This window comes from Cetorhinus maximus, chromosome 2 (genome assembly GCF_964194155.1).
Source record: "Cetorhinus maximus chromosome 2, sCetMax3.hap1.1, whole genome shotgun sequence".
Classification (NCBI taxonomy): domain Eukaryota; kingdom Metazoa; phylum Chordata; class Chondrichthyes; order Lamniformes; family Cetorhinidae; genus Cetorhinus; species Cetorhinus maximus.
This window is the reverse complement of record NC_135880.1, coordinates 98,900,517-98,919,469: the sequence shown is the minus strand read 5'-3', so window position 1 is coordinate 98,919,469 and position 18,953 is coordinate 98,900,517. Positions and strand designations below refer to the sequence as shown.

The window sequence follows — 18,953 nt, the reverse complement described above, 5'->3', positions numbered from 1 at the left end:
TGGGTCCCTGAACAAAAGGGGCTATTTGGCAGTATTGCAGAAACTTGCATGTCATTACCTCTGAAGAGATGCTAACAACTCCTGTGGGCTGCAGTGACCAAATTCACAGGGAATTATATAAAGGCCATCTACATTTCATAAGACAGGCCTGTCCAACCGGAGCCGATTCATCTACTACAAAGGACCCTGCAACCTTCCTGTGAGTCTTGATGGTTGGAACATTTACAATCTCAGGAATCCAGGCAAAAGCCAAAGTGGAGAAGTGGGAGTCATGTGCCTTGATACCCCTAGTTGGTGGAACATGTAATATTGCCTTGTGGAGCTGCAAAGCTCAATCTGCCATCTTTCCATTTACCAAGCAGCAGCACAGAAAGGGGCTCTGTCCAGGTTTGAATGCCTGGCCCCATCTATACTGTTTCTACTGGAACTACTACACCTTTTGTACCATCGCCTACAAGACTGATTCATCTCTGTGTGCCTATCACATTGTGGACGTCATCTCTAAGGAAAAGGTGAATTATCCAGCATCAATTTTCCACCTGTTGATGTCTGTGAAGGAATAAACAACTGGAGTTTTCATTCTAGACTCTGGACACACATGAAACAGTAATTCTTTTCTCTGTGGTCTTTGCCCTGTAAATCTTTCTATTTCTGTCGCTCTTTACTGTATGAATGCACAGGGGCTACATAGCAACCCCCCCCTTCCTTGCATTTTGATTGCGTGCAAATAAACTAACTCTGAGTTCATCCTATCACAGGATGGGTGGTGGGAGGAGAAATCAGGGGTTTTGAAAAAATTAACCCCCAATGGTCTGTAACATTGGTCCATTGAAGCTTCTGGTCAGTGACTGACCCCAATATGTCAGGGGGACTCTGTGATGGTGGTTTTGTTGCTGGTCAGGGTAAGATGATCGTCCTTTTACTGCAGTAAATCGTAACACTGCGCTTATGTGGGACAACTCTTACCTGTCAGTCATTAGCCTAAGCCAGAATGTTGTTCAGGTACTGCAGCACTCTGGCAATGGCTGGTTTATTACCCATAACACAAAAATCTGGAGTAAAATGACGGAATATTGTGTGAGAATGCACAGTAAGCCCACCAGCAGTTGTTGTGGGAATTAATCATAACAAGTGATTTTTTTTTAGGGGGGGGGGGGGGGGGGTGGAAGCGGGGGAATAATTTGTTTATGTAGCAAGGCTTCAACCCTCCAGAAAATCAAGGATAAGTCCATGTAGCTTTGCTAAAAGCAGCACTATGCAAATAATTCTCCCAATAAAATTCATTCAATGCAAATTTTAAAGCAGCAATGACCATGAACATTATTCAATGTTATGGTTGCCAAGCTGAGGGACTACCTTTTATTATAATATTTTTGTACGCAGATACATTTTCTATGATACATTTTTGGAAGTTGAAAGAGTGAAATACTCTGTTCTGTTTGCTACAATGAATGTGATCCTGAGGTTTCTGAGCCAATTTGCTCGGTTTCAATCGGTACATGCAAGTGCATGAAAGGAAGGAAACAGAAAATTCATGGAACAGGAGGCCATTTGGTCTATTATATCTGTGCCAGCAAATTAAAGCTATCCAGCCTAATCCGACTTTCCAGCTCATGGTCCATAGCCCTGTAAGTTTAAGGCATTTCAAGTGCATATCCAAGGAATTTTAAAATGTGGTGAGGGTTTCTGCTTTACCACCCTTTCAGGTGAATTTCCAAACCCCTTGTCACCCTCTGAAAAAATATCTCCTAACTCCCCTCTAATCCTTTTGCCCATTACTTTAAATCTATGCCCCTTGGTTATTGACCTCTCTGCTAAGGAAAATTGGTCCTTCTTATCCACTCTCTCTAGGCCCCTCATAATTTTATATACTTCAATTTAATCTCCACTTAATTTCCTCTGTCCCAAAGAAAACAACCCCAACCTATCCAATCCGTTTTCATAGCTAAAATTTTACATTCCCAGTATCATCTACATATATCTCCTCTGTACCCACTATATAAACCCACTATAGAGTGATCACATCCTTCCTCTGTGGTGGCCGAACTGTACAGGATAATTGAGCTTTGCCCTAACTAGTATTTTATACAGTTCTAGTATATCCTCCCTGCTCTTATATTCTATGCCTCAACTAATAAAAGTAAGTAAACTATATGCTTTCTTAATCACCTTCTCAACCTGTCCTGCTACCTTCAGGGATCTGTGGACATGCAGTCCAAGGTCCCCCCATCCTTCTCTTGCCTAGTTTGCTCTCCTCAAATGAATTCTCTCAGTTCTCTGGACTGAATTCCATTTGCCACTGTTTTGCCCACCTGACCAGTCCATTGATATCTTCTTGCAATCCATAGCTTTTTCCTTACCATCGACTAAAGAATCAAGTTTTGTATCATCTGAAAACTTATTAATTACACCCCCTTCAAACACTACTTTAAAATCTGATGGTGTAAAGATTATATAGAATGAAAATATGCCATATAGTTCACAAAAGCAGCACCTTTCAACAAACTATCAACAAAGTGTCCCATTATGAATGCTAATCTCCTTAGTTCCTTTGTTTTCAGGATGTGAACAATACTGGCAAGGCCACATTTATTATGAGTTCCAGTTGCCTAGAGAAGGTGTGGGCTTTCTCCTTGAGCCTTTGTTGTCCTTGTGATGATGATTAAGCTCATACCAATTTCTGGGCCACTTCAGAGAACATCAAGGGTGGATTTAATACCCTCCTTTGAGGTGTGTTTGGAGGCAGGGATGCATTTAATCGAGCTAGAAGTTGTGGGGTGGGGACCCTGCTGCCTTCCCACCTCTGGCCTGATTAAGTCCAAGTCAAGCAGGCTTATGGACGGCCTTCCTGCCCCGAAGGCGATTGTGTCCCTTAAATGAGCTTCCCTGCTGCTGGCTGGCAGTTGTCCCATGGGAAGCCTGAAAAGCAAACCCAGTTAAATTTGCCTGCGCGTTTCCAGAGAGGGAGTGGAGGGTATGTTCACCAAGGCTCCTTGGACAACATCTTCCAACCCCTCACTACTACCATCTAGAAGGACAAGGGCAGTAGATAGAACACCACCTGGAAGTTCGCCCCCAAGTCACTCTCCATCCTGACTTGGAAACATATTGCCTTTCCTTCACTGTCACTGGGTCAAAATCCTGGAACTCCCTTCCTAACAGCGCTGTAGATGTACCTACACCACATGGACTGCAGCAGTTCAAGAAGGTAGGTCACCACCACCTTCTCAAGGGCAACTAGGGATGGGCAATAAATGCTGGCCAGCCGAAGCCCACATCCCGTGAATGAATAATAAAGAAAATTCAATGGCGTTCAGTGCCTGATCTAACGACTCCTGCATCAGGAAAGGGGGCTGGGGGGCCTGCAGAGAGCTACCCCTGTGCCCCTTCTTCTGACCCCCTCCATTCACCCCCAGCCAGCAACCCTCTCCTCATGAATCCCATCCCACCCTCACTCACCAGTGGCCTGGATCCCATGCTGATCCTGGGGCTCTGGCGGGTGCATTACTGGCAGCTACCACCATTCCCATGGTGGCACTGCCTGCAATGGAGAATTGGCAGCAGCTTTCAGGAGTGGGGTGGCATTTCCACCCCAGGGTCCTTAATCCCAATAAAGCTTGCCTTGGCCTCTTAAGTCCCGAGAGGAACTTAATATAGCAGGGCTTCCCCAAAGGCAGCGACGCAGGTCTCTCACTGACTTTTCACCCAGCAGTCAAGAATCTCCTTACCTGGATTAAATTCTGCCCCAAGAATCTATCAGGCAATTTGGAACCAAAATCATAAGTGGGGCCAAACCAAACAGAGGTGGCAGGGCTCCCTCTTCCTTGAAGGGCATTAGTGAAACAGTGGGGTTAATTTTTTCTAATAATTGAAAATTCAGAATCTTGCAAAACTCAAAAATATCAATCTCTCATTTCAATCTAGTTTACAGAACCCTAATAAATTAGTTTTCCACATTACAATATTTCCCTTGTCCCAATGAGCCAACTCAAGCAGTGCATTGGTCAAACTTTCTCCCATGTCATTCCGCTTCAATATAATTTCTGCTATAACTTGCTAGAAGTGCAAAAGTGCAGTGAGGGCAATGGGGCATTTGGGATTTTATTGAACAATATGACTACAAGTGCATCTCCTCAACCTTTAGGAGTTAACAATTGAGAAAGAAATGATGGAGGAGGAGGATGAATTTGAGTGGGTGAATTAACGCCAAATAAGGCACAAAAAAAGTGGGATAAAAGACAGAATATGCTGAAAATACTGAGCAGAACTTGGAAAATTAGAAATGTAATAGGTTTTAAGGTATTAGAGGGGAAAGAACAGAAGGGAAGGTCTGTGATAGGGTGGAGGGCAGGAGAACTTAAATGACCAAGAGTTGATTTTACAAGGCAAAAAAAAATCAAAAGCAAAAGGGTCTGTATCCACTGGAGTTTAGAAGAATGAGAGGTAATGTTATTGAAACAAATAAGATCCTGAGGAGACTTGACAGGGTGGATGCTGAATGCAAGTTTTCCATGGTGGGAGAGAACTAGGGGGCATAATTTAAAAATAAGGGGTCTCCTGTTTAAGACAGATGAGGGAATTTTTTTCCTCACAGAGGGATGTTAGTGCATGGAATTATTTTCCCCAGAGAGCAGTGGAGGCAGGGGCATTGAATACTTTTAAGGCTGAGTTAGATTGATTCTTGACTGACAAGGGAGTCAAAGGGGTAGACAGATAAGTAGAGGCCACAATCAGATCAACCATGATCTTATCAAGTGGCAGTGCAGGCTCGAGGGGCTGAATGGCCTGCTCCTGCTCCTAATTTATATACTTGTATATATAATTGGGTAAGTAAAGAAACAAAAAGGTGTGTCTAGAGGTGGTGTGAATCTTAGAAACATGAACAGTTATCATTTGAAAACCAAAAAAATAAGGGGAAGAAAAATGAAACAAAATGGGGACGGGGTAGAAGTGACTATCTGAAACTGTTGAACCCAGAATCGAGTCCAGATGGTGTAAACCGCCTGATCAAAAGATGAGGTGCTGTTTCTCAAGCTTACATTTGGACAGTCCAGGAGGCCAAGCTCAGAGAGGGAGGGAGGTGGAAAATTAATTAATGTCCACACTTCGAAAAGACATATAATTATCCAGCTTTGAAACAATGTAATTGACAAAATATCAACTGCTTTTGTGAAAATCATATTTTTATCTACTAATCTGTTCAGAAAACATGCAAGATGACAGTAATTTTATTCACAAATGTTCTAACCATGAGATAATAAATTATTAATTTCAAAATCAACACAAAAAAAAGCAAACCTGCAGAAATTTGTGAAGGGCCTGAACTTTTCCCCTCCTCATCAGGTTGTACAGGTGTCGCCTCAACTGAATTATCACCCAAATTTTCATTTAGAGTTTTCAATATAATGATCAGATCATCTTGGCTGAGCACAACCTATAAAAGCATCATGTTGGTACAAGTGAATAATAATATTTGTTGCTTAAAATTAATCAACAACATATGTGCACAAACAGCTTAGAGGCAAAATTCATTTATGAATACTGATATTTTGAAAGCAATAATATCTCTACATCAGTTAAATAAAACATGGATAAGATTATATGTTTCTTTCACTCAAGTCTCAAACTCAATAAAATTGGTACTCAAAGAGATCTGAAGAACCTTCAAGAATTTTTAAATATACTTGTCAGCCAATTTGATCAAATGGGCATCAGATAGGTTTGTCATATGATCATAGGCCAATTTTAATAAATTATTGAAGCCACTATAAAAATAAATATCCACACAATGCATTTTTTTTTCAGCTAACGGTAGCATTTTCTACTTCTTTAAGAAAATAATTAAAATGTAGTGTGATGGTAATCAGTAGTCGGAGGCTTGAAAACTCCAGTTCCCAGCGGGCCTCAGGGTTTGTGTGCATATGCTGGCTGTAGAATGGCCGCACATGCGCAGTTCGTGTTTTTTTTACACTTTCGGGTCTCCTGTGCATGCGCTGGTCAAAGAACGGTCGCACGTGCGCAGTTGGTGGATTTTCTAGTCTTTAGGCTAGAAACTGGCCCTGTGCACATGCACAGTTATTTCTTTTATTTCTTCAGGTCAGGAAACCAGCTCCATGTGCCTGCGCAGAAAGAAATGAAGAAGTGGAACAGCATGAAACTGGAGCTCAGGTGATCTGAAGAGGAGTGTCATTCGACAGGTGTCCCAAGGAACAAGGGAGGGGAACAGGGAGAAGGTTCCAAACCAAAAAGGTGATCCCAAACTAGGGAGTGGAACAGAATGAGATCTCAGAAGTAAGTCCAAGTTAAGGGATAAGGACAGGAATCTGAAACAGGTCCTGTTAAGTAAAGTTGAAAGAAAGGAGCAGTGTAATTGGCTCTGGGTTAAAGAGAAAGCTGTGCGGAACAGACTTGATGCAAACTGGGCTTGAGAGAAGCCAGAAGATCCAAGGAGGCAGCCAAAGGTTGGTGACTTTTTACTGTAAACATTTGGAGCAGTGATGTTCTGCTTAGCACAGTCGAATATCTGAAAGTGTGCTTGGGAGGTGAATCTTGAGTGTATGTGGCGATCCAGGGGGAAGGGACATTGGAAGGTGAGAATGAAACCTTGGACATGGATTCTAGTTGAAGGTGTTCAAGCTAAAGCGATCTTTGGGAGAGAATTCCAAGGTGAGTTCTTTGAGCGTGGAGATTGGAAGCCCTCATGAGAAAGACAGAGTTTCAGTGAGACCGTGTAACAAGTGCAACAGTGTAACAAGCTTCAGGGGTTGTGGTGGGTGGTTGATGTTGATGAGAAATCCATGGAATCTGCTTTGGTAGCATCAGTGACTGTTCTGGGGTGTTGTGTACCCAACCACAGTTTACCTATTAGTTTACGTGTACTGCATACTAACTCTGAAGAGCAGAGTACAAGATTGTAAATTGTGTTATCTTAATGAAGTTGTATGTATCTGTAAATATATAGTTGGGGTGAAGGAACAGTGGTGTTTGTACTGAAATCTTTCCAACCTTTTTGTCTACTGTAATATAATTCATTTTTCTTGTTTAATAAATGTTTTATTATATTGTTAAAAGTTCATCAGTAGACTCCTGTGAATTTGTTCCGTAACTGACCTCCACAGTTTATAAAAAAAGGAATAAAAGTTAAGATCTATTCTGTGATTCTATCTAGTTCACTCGGACCTGACTTGACCAGTATTAACATCAGTTGGGATCGTAACAATAGCAATAGCTACCTTTTTGCCTCATTATCTAACACCAAGAATAGGCCCAATATAAAGCTGTTTAGAAAACAGTTTAGTAACATTATTTAGGATCAGAATATATATAATCTTCAAAAATAACCATCAAAATTGTGAAGCTCTAGATTGGGAAGGGGAGCAGGAACTTAGTTTGTAATTAAGACAGCAAATTGTGCGAAGTATTTAAGGGATTGGGAGTTTGTTAACATTTTGAAACCTAATTGGGGGTAACATATTTGCTTTATGCCACTATGAAATCTAATTCAAAACATCATTTTGAAAAGATGCACTTACATGCAGAGGTTTCAGGGTTCCAAGAATTTTAACATCAGGAACTTCATGGTACCAAGCAGCAGCCAAATTACGTTCAACAACAACTTCCAGATTAACAGGCTGAAGCAATGAGATTTCAGAGCGAAAAACTTCATCCTCAAATATTGTCCTGGTGAAATTAAAAATATTCCTGATTTCAAATGTCAACCAAACGTTATGAGACCACTTGCTATGAATGGAGTATATAGAATACAAAATATTGGCAGAGGGAAACGTGAAACATTAAAAACTAAAGTATCATTTTACCATGTTTTTTTAGACCAGATATGCCCTTTCATACAAGAGAATAAATATAAAGTACCATAAATCTATTTGGTCTTTAATAGGTATATATGAAACAGTGAAAACAACTTAGCTTCATAAAATTTATAAAGACAACTTGATGCGGTTCCATTCTTATTTATCTAATCGTAGCCAGAAAATCAGTTGCAACGGCTTCACTTCCTGCTCACACATCGTTATCTTTGGTGTCCCTCAAGGATCAATCCTTGGACCCTCCTATTTCTCAGCTACGTGCTGCCACTTGGTGACATCATCCTAAGACACAACATTAGTTTTCACATGTATGCTGACGACACCCAACTCTATCTCTCAAATCTCTCTCGACTCCTCCACTCTTGCTAAATTATCAGGCTGCTTATCCAAAATCCATTATTGCATGAGCAGAAATTTCCTCCAATTAAATATTGGGAAGACTGACGACATTGCCCACATCCTTTAATGTCAGTCCCTGCTCCAAACTATGTTCCCCAATTACTGACTCCATCCTTCTCCCTGGCAACAGTCTGAGATTATGTCAGTCTGTTCACGACCTTGGTGTCACATCTGATCTTGTGATGAGCTTCCAACCTCATATTTGTGCCATCTAAGACCACCATTTTCTTACCTCCATAACAGCGCATGACTTTGCCCATCTCAACTCACCTGCTGCTGAACTCTCAACAATGCCTTTGTTATCGCTGTCTCCCACATTCTACCCTCTGTAAACTTGAGGGCATCCAAAACTCTGCTGCCCATATCTCAACAAGCAGCAAATCCCGTTCTCATCTCATGTCTGTGCTCGCTGACTTACAACGGTTCCTGGTCAAACAATGTCTTGATTTTAAAACTCTCACCCTTGTTTTCAAATCCCTCCATGGTCTTGCCCCTCCCAATCTCTGCAATCTCCTCCAACTTCACAACCCTCTGATATATCTGCATTCCTCTAATTCGGCCTCTTGTGCAATCATAATTGCTCTTTCCTAGGTTCAAAGCTCTGGAATCCCCTACCTTGCTTTCCTCCTTTAAGACACTGCTTAAAACCTACCTCTTCGACCAAGCTTTTGGTCACCTGACCTAATATTTCCTTATGTGGCTCAGTATCATACTTTGTTTTATAATGATCCTGTGAAGTGCCTTGGGACGTTTCATTACATTAAAGGGGCCATGTAAACATAGGTTGTAGTTGTACTCCATCCTGAGTTCTAAAATTAGTTTGCTTGTAATTTATAACGAAGGTAAATGTTGTGCGAAACAACCATCTAACATAATCAAATATGATTATAATAGAATGTAAAATAGACAATGTGCACATCATTTAATTAAATTGCTGAGTTCTTCTTTAAATCTGAAAAATTCCATGATTTTCAACTTTTACCATACCACAGATGAATTATCTTGTTTGGTGATGATCAAGACTCCCACCAAGATAAACCATCCCAAGCAATCTTTTCAGCTTTAATAAGTAAAAATTTGTAACAAGGGAGCATAATCTTAAAATTAAAGCTAGGTTATTGCAGTGTAATCAGGAAGCATTTTTTCCATATGAAAGATGATGGAAATTTGGAACTATTTCCCCTAAAAGATTGTGGGTGTTAGAACAATTGGAGCTTTCAGCATTTTTTTATTCATTCACGGGATGTGGGCTTTGCTGGCTGGGCCAGCATTTATTGCCCATTCCTGGTTGCCCTTGAGGTGGTGGTGGTGAGCTGCCTTCTTGAACCGCTGCAGTCCATGTGGTAAATGTGCTACAATCCTAATGTTGTTCTTCTAGTATCTGTGACATGATGAGGCCAATCTTCAAACTCCTCTAACATTCATCCAATTTAAAAAGCAGCTTTTAAGGTTTCCTGTTAACTAAAAGTATTTTTCGTCAAGATGTTGCCAGTTGTAAAATAATCCGTAAAACAAAACTGAAAAAGTGTACTTAAGTGATTTTCAGAACAAAAATGATACAACAGAATTGAAGTAGTTAATACAGAATTGGAAGTTATATATAATTAAAGCTCGAGTGACAAAAACATTAGAGAAAGAATAGGGATTGCAGACAAGAAAAATTGTCTATGAGCTTCTATTAAAAATTGCATGGTGGGAAGGGTTTTGCGGAGCCGGGGGGTGGGGAAGTGGGGTGTAGAGGGAGGTTAGCAGCAAGGGCAGGGGATGGCACTCCCAGTCTCCCCCACTCCACCGATGCAAGGTCCCTCCTTCCCTCAATAAAGTACTGAGTGCAACTGAATCAGAACCCCTACCCCACAAACCCCAGAAGATCACAGGCAACCCGCACAGATTGGCTTGTTGTGCTCCCCGCATGGCAACAGGCTCGCCTGTCATTGGGTTAACACCAGTGAGATGAGGCCCTTAAGTGGCAGCCTTCCTGCCATGGGCAGGGTTGCCACCTGCCACCATCCCACAAAATTAAATATCCTATTTGCCTTCAATTTCACTGCAGGGAAGGGCATAAAATACCATCCTAGATATTTATTTTTTGTGCTATAGACTGCTAATATTATAGTTTTAATAAAGCTCCTCAAAATATCTGAGTAACTTGGTGCTAACCATGGCGCCAGTGGGAGTACTCTTGTCTATGGGCTGGATTTTACAGGGGAGGGCATATTTCTCGACCAGCACCCCATTTGAAAAGTCGATCATGACTTTAAAAAGGCCGCCCCACAGCGATAACACACTGCGGGTGGCCTAAACAAGCAGAGAATGGAACTTCCGCCCCTCAGCGGGAGGAACCCCTGTCCTAAAGAGCCACCAGCCAAGCTGGTTTTTTGGCAGCTCCAGCAGGGCCACAATGCAGTAGTGGGCCCTGCTGGGACTGTAAACAGTCCCTGAGAAAAAGATACATGGATCCCAGAATCAGGTAAGCACAGAGAGGGAGAGGGCACTGTAGGGAGGAAGGGCAAGAAGGGTGGGGGATTGGTGTTGGAGGTCATGAGGGGAGGCACAGGGGGATGGGGGAGCGGTGGGGAGCAGGGTTGCCCTCAATGTACACAGGATACCCTGCAAATGATGCACACTCTCCCTCTCTTCCTGCTTTCTCACTTCAGATGGTGAAAAAAAAGGGACTCCTCACACTCACCCACCTGCCCGCGCCAACTGCTTTATACTCTTTCGAGTTATCAACAGTCACAGATTGCAACTCTTTGAGTACAATCACAGTTCTTGGTTTTCCGGGAGTGGGACATGAACCCACAACCCTCTGATTCAAAGGCGAGGGTGCTATGAACTGAGCCACAGCTGACACCTCCCAACTGCTTTATGGTGTGGCAGCGTAACATTCGAGTCAATTGGCTTATTAATTTAATATCAATTGCCCTTATTAATTAAGCTCAATTGCCTTATTAATTTTTTTTTAAGTGACAGGCAAGCTGCTGATTTCAGCACCCACCCACCTATCATATTATGGAAAAGGGATGTGTTGATGTTGAGTTCGCGATCCCATGTCATCACGCCAGATTTTACACATGCACAGGAATGGCGCAGATTTGCAAAACTAAAATCCCGGCCTATAGTCAGAGGTTGTAGGTTTACATCAGAGACGAACAGTCCAGTCAGAGGTACTACCTTTCAGAGGAGACGTTAAACCAGAGTCCGCCTGATCTTGCAGGTTGATCTAAAAGATCCCATGGACAATTTTGAAGAACAGAGGAATTTCTCCGTTACCCTGGGGACATTTATTGCTCAACTAACGCCATTAATAATTGATTATCCAGTCAGGATCGCATTACTATTTATGGTAACCCACTAATGCGCAAATCAACTGCCAGATTTTCTATATTATAACAGTGACTACAGTTCAAAAGTATTTTTAATTCATTCAATTTTGGGTTGCAAAAAGTAAAATAGGTCTTTTTAAAAAAGTTGTTCATGGCATGTGGGCATCGCTGGGTAGGCCAGCATTTATTGACCACCCCAATAGCTCTTGAGAACATGTTGGTGAGCCACCTTCTTGAACCACTGCAGTACATTAGTTGCAGTAACAGCCACAATGCTGTTAGGAAGAGAGTTTGCATTCTTTGAGGTGTGTTGGGGGGGGATGGGTGGGGCAAAGGCTGCCCTAGGGTTGAAGGTAGCACATAAACATGTGCGGGGCAGTGGGGGGCACTGGTCGAGGGAAGCGGCCACACAGTAGGGACACCTAGCATAAAGTGACCATGCCTCTGCAGCTGAGACAGTTCAGGCGCAGCCATGACATGATATGCTTGGAAAAAAAACAAAGTGCTGGAAAAACTCAGCAGGTCTACCAGCATCTGTGGAGAGAAAGACAGAGTTAACGTTTCAAGTCCGTATGACTCTTCTTCAGAGCTCTGAAAAGAGTCCTACGGACTCGAAATGTTAACTCTGTCTTTCTCTCCACAGATGCTGTTAGACCTGCTGAGTTTTTCCAGCGTTTTCTGTTTTTGTTTCAGATTTCCAGCATCCGCAGTATTTAGCTTTTATGACATGCTTGGAGTCAGTCGCTAGCTTACCTGCCCACTCAAGCAACGCAGAGGCATCAAAGTGCCACCAAGTACTTCAGAGCTTTTCACCCCTCAGGCACAGGCTGCAAACTAATGGAGCGCTTTAATGGACTGCAAAACAGTTGGACGACTGGGCACGTTGTCCAATCTGCTTGCTAAAGCTGGCCATGGAGCAGTCACTGATGGAGGCGCTCACAACCCCTTGCAATGTCATCCTCCTGGTTTGGACCAGTCTCCCCCATGGCTCAAGCTAACAGTACAGCCTTGCAGCATGGGTTAGGAGGATGCCTATGCCTGAGGTGACAGCACAGCATGCAGTCCAATGGGCAAAGCCACCGCCAATCAGTCAGGTAGAGTGGGGTGCAGGAAGCGGGGTTTCGGGCAGCCACGCAGCACACTAATCTCTGGCCATCCAAGCGGTGCCCTGCACTCTCCAGGATGCATTAAGGGGCCTTCAGACTTAACCAAAACAGGTTCTTAGCACACCAATGCTAACCCACACGTCTCTCTCTCTTTTGTCCTGCAGGAGTACATCAGGATCATGGAGACTGGTGAACTAGCTGTATGCCTCAAGGCATAGCGAGAGAGAAGACGACAGAGAAGAGAGAGGCTGAGGTGCCTGACTGCTCAGAGGGAGGAGCAGCACTCTCTGGAAGAAGGGGCGGTTGGGGCTCCTGCACACGCTGCTGAAGAGCCACAGCGAGCAGTCACTGGTCGGTGCGTAGCTAGACTCAGGGTCTATAGACACCACCTTTGAAGGGTTCTCAAAATTCCCACAGTTTTCATATCATCAACAAGGATATGACTTTTACCTGAAACCAGACAACGTTAGGAGACAGAATACGCATTCTTCCCTTTAAAACAATCAAAACGAAACTAAAGCCCATCAAAATCTTGCATAAATAATTGCTATTAACTACGGGGGCAGGAAGACCACAATCAATGCAATTATGCGAACCCATCAATACTCCACACGTACAATGGCTTTCAGTTCAAGACTAGTAACGGGGGCAGGAAGACAATGATAAACATCATGCGAGCCCGTTAAAAACGAGACAACAATCATCTGGGGAAGCCCACCAAAATCAAACAAAGAACTAACCTTGATTTGGACTGAGATAAGAAATTCGAAAAAAACAGTATAACTGTGCCAGGAGATCTGAAGTGAGCAGTTTTTTGGGCAGTGACACAGAAGGGTGAGCAGTTTTGAAAGCTGACACAGGAAGGTGAGCAGAGTTTAAGCAGGGAGCTGAGCCAAGTGGAGGAAGGCGATCTGGAGGTTTGCAGGCCTGCAGGCAACATCACGACAAGGGGCACAGGGTGGCAGGCTCAACCGAAGACAACAAGGCCGCAACCGTAGCCCTCCACGAAGATCGACCACCCACAACCGCGCCCTCCACCCAACTGAAGAACCTTCGCAGATTCCACAGACCAGGACCACATGGGGACGGCAGGCCCCAGAGGACACAAAGAGCGTACCCCAAAACTGCAACCGGCTTACCTGGCTAGATTTCGAACTGTCAAAGAACCCTGGTTGGTAAGCATGATCCCTGACCTCTCCTAGTTCAATTTAGTTAGGTTTTGGGGGTGGGACAAGGGTAAGGGGATTAGTAGCGTGATTTTCCCTCGTTATGCCGTGTGTTTCCCATTCTTAACTAAGTGTACTTTGTAAGTCTGTATAATATCAGTGTAATCCTAATGTTATAAGTTCATTTGTGACTTCAATAAACTCAGTTTTTTTCTTGCACCAAAACCAGTTGTCTGCTGAACTTTGTCACAACCCCCAAATAAGTCCAAGGTCTAGAACCCAGGGAGTGGGAGCGATTCGAACTGCTCAGAAGTCAGAGGTGAAGCTGACATGCACCTACACCTTTCATTCCTGCAGATGACCAAGAACCAGTGTTGCTGAAGACTATGCATGTCCAGGGAAATGGTTGGTCACATCTGCCAGCTACTGCAGGATTTGGTGCCACGTGGGCATGGAGGGCATTCACTACCAGTGGCTGTGAAAGTGACAGCGGTGCTCAATTTCTACGCCAGTGGATCCTTTCAGGGCTCCACAGGTGATATCTGTGGGATATCACAAGCCTCCACCCACTAATGCACTCATGATGTCACGGATGCCATCTTCGTGAGGGCACACAACTTTGTGCATTTCACCCGGGACCAAGAGAGCCAGGATGCAAGAATAATTGGATTTGCCCAGATCTCGAGTTTCCCACAGGTGCAGGGTGCCATCGACTGCACTCATGTGGCACTGAGATCTCTGTCGCAATGCGCAGTCAACTATGTTAACCACAAGGGATTCCATTCTCTGAATGTGCAGCTGATGTGCGACCACTACAAATGAATCCTGCACGGTTTCCAGGGAGTGTGCACAACTCCTACATCCTCAGTTTGTCACAGGTCCCTGACGTCTTCCAGGGTCCACAGAGGCTGCAGGGCCCACAGAGTCTGCAGAGATGGCTCGTTGGAGGCAAGGGCTACACGCAGAGGCCATGGCTGATGACACCTGTATGGCGGCCTCAGGCTGCAGCAGAGCAAAGGTATAATGAGGCTCTTGCTGCAACGCATACCTTGGTGGAGCAAACCTTCAGGATTCTGAAAATGAGGTGCCAGTGCCTGGACCAGTCTGGTGGAGCCTGTAATTTAGTCCAGAGTGTGTCACGCATCGTCATCGCCTGCTGCGCCCTTACAACTTGCAACAGGGAGAGGAGCTGGCTGAGGAGGTGGTGGCAGGGGAGGAGGTGGAGGAACTGGAGATTTCCTCCAATGAAGAGAACATCAACGAAAATGAGGGTGAGGACATCCAACGATGGCGGCGATGAGACCCTCGCACCGGCCAGATGAGGCAGGCACGCTCTGGGGGCCCTCATAGCTGATAGATTTGTGGAGGATGATGGCAACATGCAGTGAGGAGATACCATATGATTCTTACATTGCATCTATGAACGTTTGACTCCAGTCTTGCTTATGGCAGCGCACGTACCCTCTGTGAGAATGCTCCTGTCATGGAGACGCAGTGGAGGCCCTAATAGTCGCTCGATTGCAGGAGGATGATGGCAGCATGCAGTGGGGACACTCCATAGACCTTCACACAGCCTCTGAGAATGTCTGACTCCTGTCTGGCTGAGGGCAGCTTGATTGCGCTCTGTGATCACGGTCATATCATAGAGACACAGCGATGAAACTTCAAAAGCATCTGATCCTTTGTCCGCCTTCAGCACCTGAGCCCTTCAGGAGCACAGCGTCACTGGTCACAGATGCTGAAGGGTCACAGAAGGACCAGTCCCACCTTAAAAGGTGCTGAGAGCACACAGAGAGAATGACGGAACTCTGTGACGCTTGCACACGATATTCTGGCAGCAATGACAAGCACCGCCGAGGTGCAGGCGTCAGTAATGTGTCCAGGGAGTGAGAGGCCGGACCATCACTTTGGTCTGAAAGTTGCACAAAGCACAAGGAAGAGGTCCTGGACTGAGACATCTGCCTTTATCCTGTGCAGAAAGGTTTCACATCTGGGTGACACAAACACTGCTCATCAGAACAAGGAGCCAAAGGCAGGAAGACATTCTTGGGAGTTTATTTACAATAATGAACATTATGTACAAATGATTAACACCCGTGCCCAGGCTGTATAACTGCATCTTCTTAACTTTCCTAACTCTGCCGCTAAGTCTTGGTGCTCCCGAGACACCCCACAGCAGAGGTGGAGGCAGCCTGCTATGCCCCGTCTGTGATGACCTTGACGGGTGGCCTCTAGAGGGCTGAGACCTGGAGGACTCCGGCCTGCTTTCGGGGACCTGCTGTGTGGCAGTGGCACCATCCTCAACCTGTGGAGTTGGAGAAGCTGAGGTCACAGGAAGAGGGGATTCGGATGGGCGGGCACTCTGGGAGTCATCTGGGTGGATGGCCCCGGGACGTGCACCTGCTGATCCTCCTCCCTACGGATGCCTGGCTGACTCCTTGAGGACAAGGGATAGCTGGAGTGAGATCAAGCTGCCCTGCACACCCCTCACATACACACTTATGGAGGCCAGCTATGGCATCAGCAATGGGAGTTCAGCCCGCACAGCAGTGCAAGAGCAACATTCTGGACCAATGGCGGCTGCCACCCTACCAGTGTTGATCTTGGTACATTGACATGCCGGCACTATCACCTCAGCCTTAAGGCGGGTGGCCTTGCAATCTGAGGAGTGCAGCAGACATCCCTTCCTGATGTTCCCGAGCCTGCCTTTACAGCTCCAGCAACTGTGACATGAATGCATTCAGAGGCAAATTTCTGGCCTCCAGCAGCCCTATGAGTGCTGGGGACCTGAGGAGTCCCTGCAGCTGCCTACTGTGGATCAGAAAGTGCTCTGTGCTCACCAGACTGTTATCCCGAGGCTACTGTAAAGCTAGGTCCCACCGAGGTGTGTATCCTTGCTCTGGTGGAGGGTGTGGATGAGCGCTGTGGCGGGTCTTCAAAGCAGGTGCCTTCAGATTCCTCTTCAGCAGTTTCTTCAGGGCTTGACTGGAGGTCCTGGGTTGTGGACTCCCTCAGCTGTTCGGCAGATGTGCTTGCAGTAGCAAGAGAGATAATTAGTGCATGGCAGTGGCCTGTGAAACGGGACACATCACTCACAGCATGGTTGTCTGATGGATTTTGTACTGCTGGATCCTCACTTGGTACAGCACCGCCGACCTCACCATCAGCACAGGAATGGTCTAGATCCTTGCCAACCAGCTGGATGGCTCTGTTTTCAAAGTCTGTGAGGACCATGATTTCAGGCATTCCTCCTCCAGGAAGCGACCTCTCCCTCTTGTTGTGTGCCAGCTTGCCCTGCATAAGTAGAGATAGAGTGTAAGCAGGATGCCTGCCAGGCCAGGTGATAAGTATGCCTGGCATGTGCGGTGGTGAGTGGCCCCATGGGTGGGATGAGGACAATGAAAATGTGTATGAGTGTGTGAATGGTGATGTCCCTTGAACTGGCAGTGAGTGAGGGCCCTGTGGATGTGCAAGGGGTTTGAGAGTTGCGAGTGATGAGAAGAGTGACTTACTCTGGTGGATGAGAGGAGATCATTCATTCTCTTGCGGCAAAGGGTGACTGTCCTCTTTAGCAGAGCTTTGGTGCAGGCCATCACTGCCACCGCCTCTCAAGCAAGATCAGTGATGTTGCTGCCCATCCTGTGGCCAGAGCGGGGGTAGAAGACATCACGGCGTGCCTCCACTGCACCCAAAAGGCGTTTGAGGGATGCATCATTGAACCTGGGGGCTGCAGTCTTTTTAACTTTCAGGGCCATGTCTTCTTTGCAGCAGTTGTGGGCTGGAAGTGTTGAGAGGTGTGCGCGTGGCTGGCCTTTAAATATAGCACCCAGCATGATGAAGCAGTGAGGTAATGGCATGGCAGGCAAATGACAGCCCGCCTGCCATGGAAACGGCGTGTTTCCTGGGAATACATAATTAATGTGGAGGGTTTGGGACGACACAATTGCAGTCGGCAGGTAAAACGTAGTTTTCCCTGCCCGCTACCGCACTTAGTGCAAATCTGGGACGATTCCACCCCTGGTCTCTTCCTTTCAGTATCCACCCCGTCAAGTTTCCTCAGGATCTTATATGTTTCCCTAAGAGCACCTCTCAATCTTCTAATCTCTAATGGATACAGGCCCAGTCTGTCCCACCTTTCCTTATAAGATAACCCCCCCAAAGTTGAGTGAACCTTCTCCAAACTGCTTCTAATGCATTTATATCCTTTCTTAAATAAGGTGGCCAAAACTGTACACAGTACATTAGATGTGTTCTCACCAATGTCCTGTACAACTGTATCAAAACATCCCTACTTTCATATTCTATTCCTTTGCAATAAATGACAGCATTCCATTTGCCTTCCTAATCACTTGCTGTACTAGCAAACTAACTTTTCCTGATTCATGTACCAGGACACCCAGATCCCTCTGTACCTCAAGAGTTCTGCAATCTCTCTCTATTTAAATAAGATGTTGCTTTTCTATTCTTTCTGCCAAAGTGGACAAGTTCACATTTTCCCACATTATATATCATCTACCAAATTTTTGCCAATTACTTAACCTATCTGCAGACTCCTTATGTACTCTTCACAACTCACTTTCCTACCCATCTCGGTATCATCAACACATTTAGCAACCATACATTTTGTCCCTTCATCTAAGTCATTGATATAGATTGTAAATAGTTGAGGCCATAGCACCAATCCTTGTGGCATTCCACTCGTCACAGCTTGCCAACCCGAAATCCATTTATCCCAACTCTGCTTCCTGTTAGCTAACCAATCCTTTATCCATGCTAATATGTTACTCTCTACACTGAGAGTTCTTATTTTGCATAGTAAACTTTGGTGGCACCTTGTCAAATGCCTTCTGGAAATCTAAGTACAACACATCCATTGATTCCCCTTTATCGAAATTGATTGTTACTTGCTCAAAGAACTCCGATAAATTTGTCAAGCATGATTTTCCTTTCATAAAATCTTGACTCTGCTTGATTGCACTGAGGTTAAAGTGTTCCACTAAACCTCCTTAATAATCAATTCCAGCAATTTCCCTAAGGCTAAGGTTAAGCTAACTGGCCAGTAGGCTCCTGCTCTCTGTCTCCTTCCTTTCTTGAATAGAGGAATCACATTTGCTATTTTCCAATCAGATG

The 18,953-nt window shown here is 44.9% G+C and overlaps 1 protein-coding gene across 6 annotated transcripts in view; it reads right to left on the bottom strand.

The window, feature by feature from the left end:
• The window catches only part of vps13a (vacuolar protein sorting 13 homolog A), a 523,321-nt gene that overhangs the window by 250,138 nt on the left and 254,230 nt on the right, over positions 1–18,953 (bottom strand). For all 6 annotated transcript variants that reach the window (XM_078567491.1, XM_078567508.1, XM_078567499.1 and 3 more), the window contains 2 exons: positions 7,533–7,680; positions 5,299–5,434 (listed from right to left, as the gene is read on the bottom strand). In XM_078567491.1, coding sequence (XP_078423617.1) covers positions 5,299–5,434; positions 7,533–7,680 — 284 coding nt within the window. The remainder of the gene's footprint in view (positions 1–5,298; positions 5,435–7,532; positions 7,681–18,953) is intronic.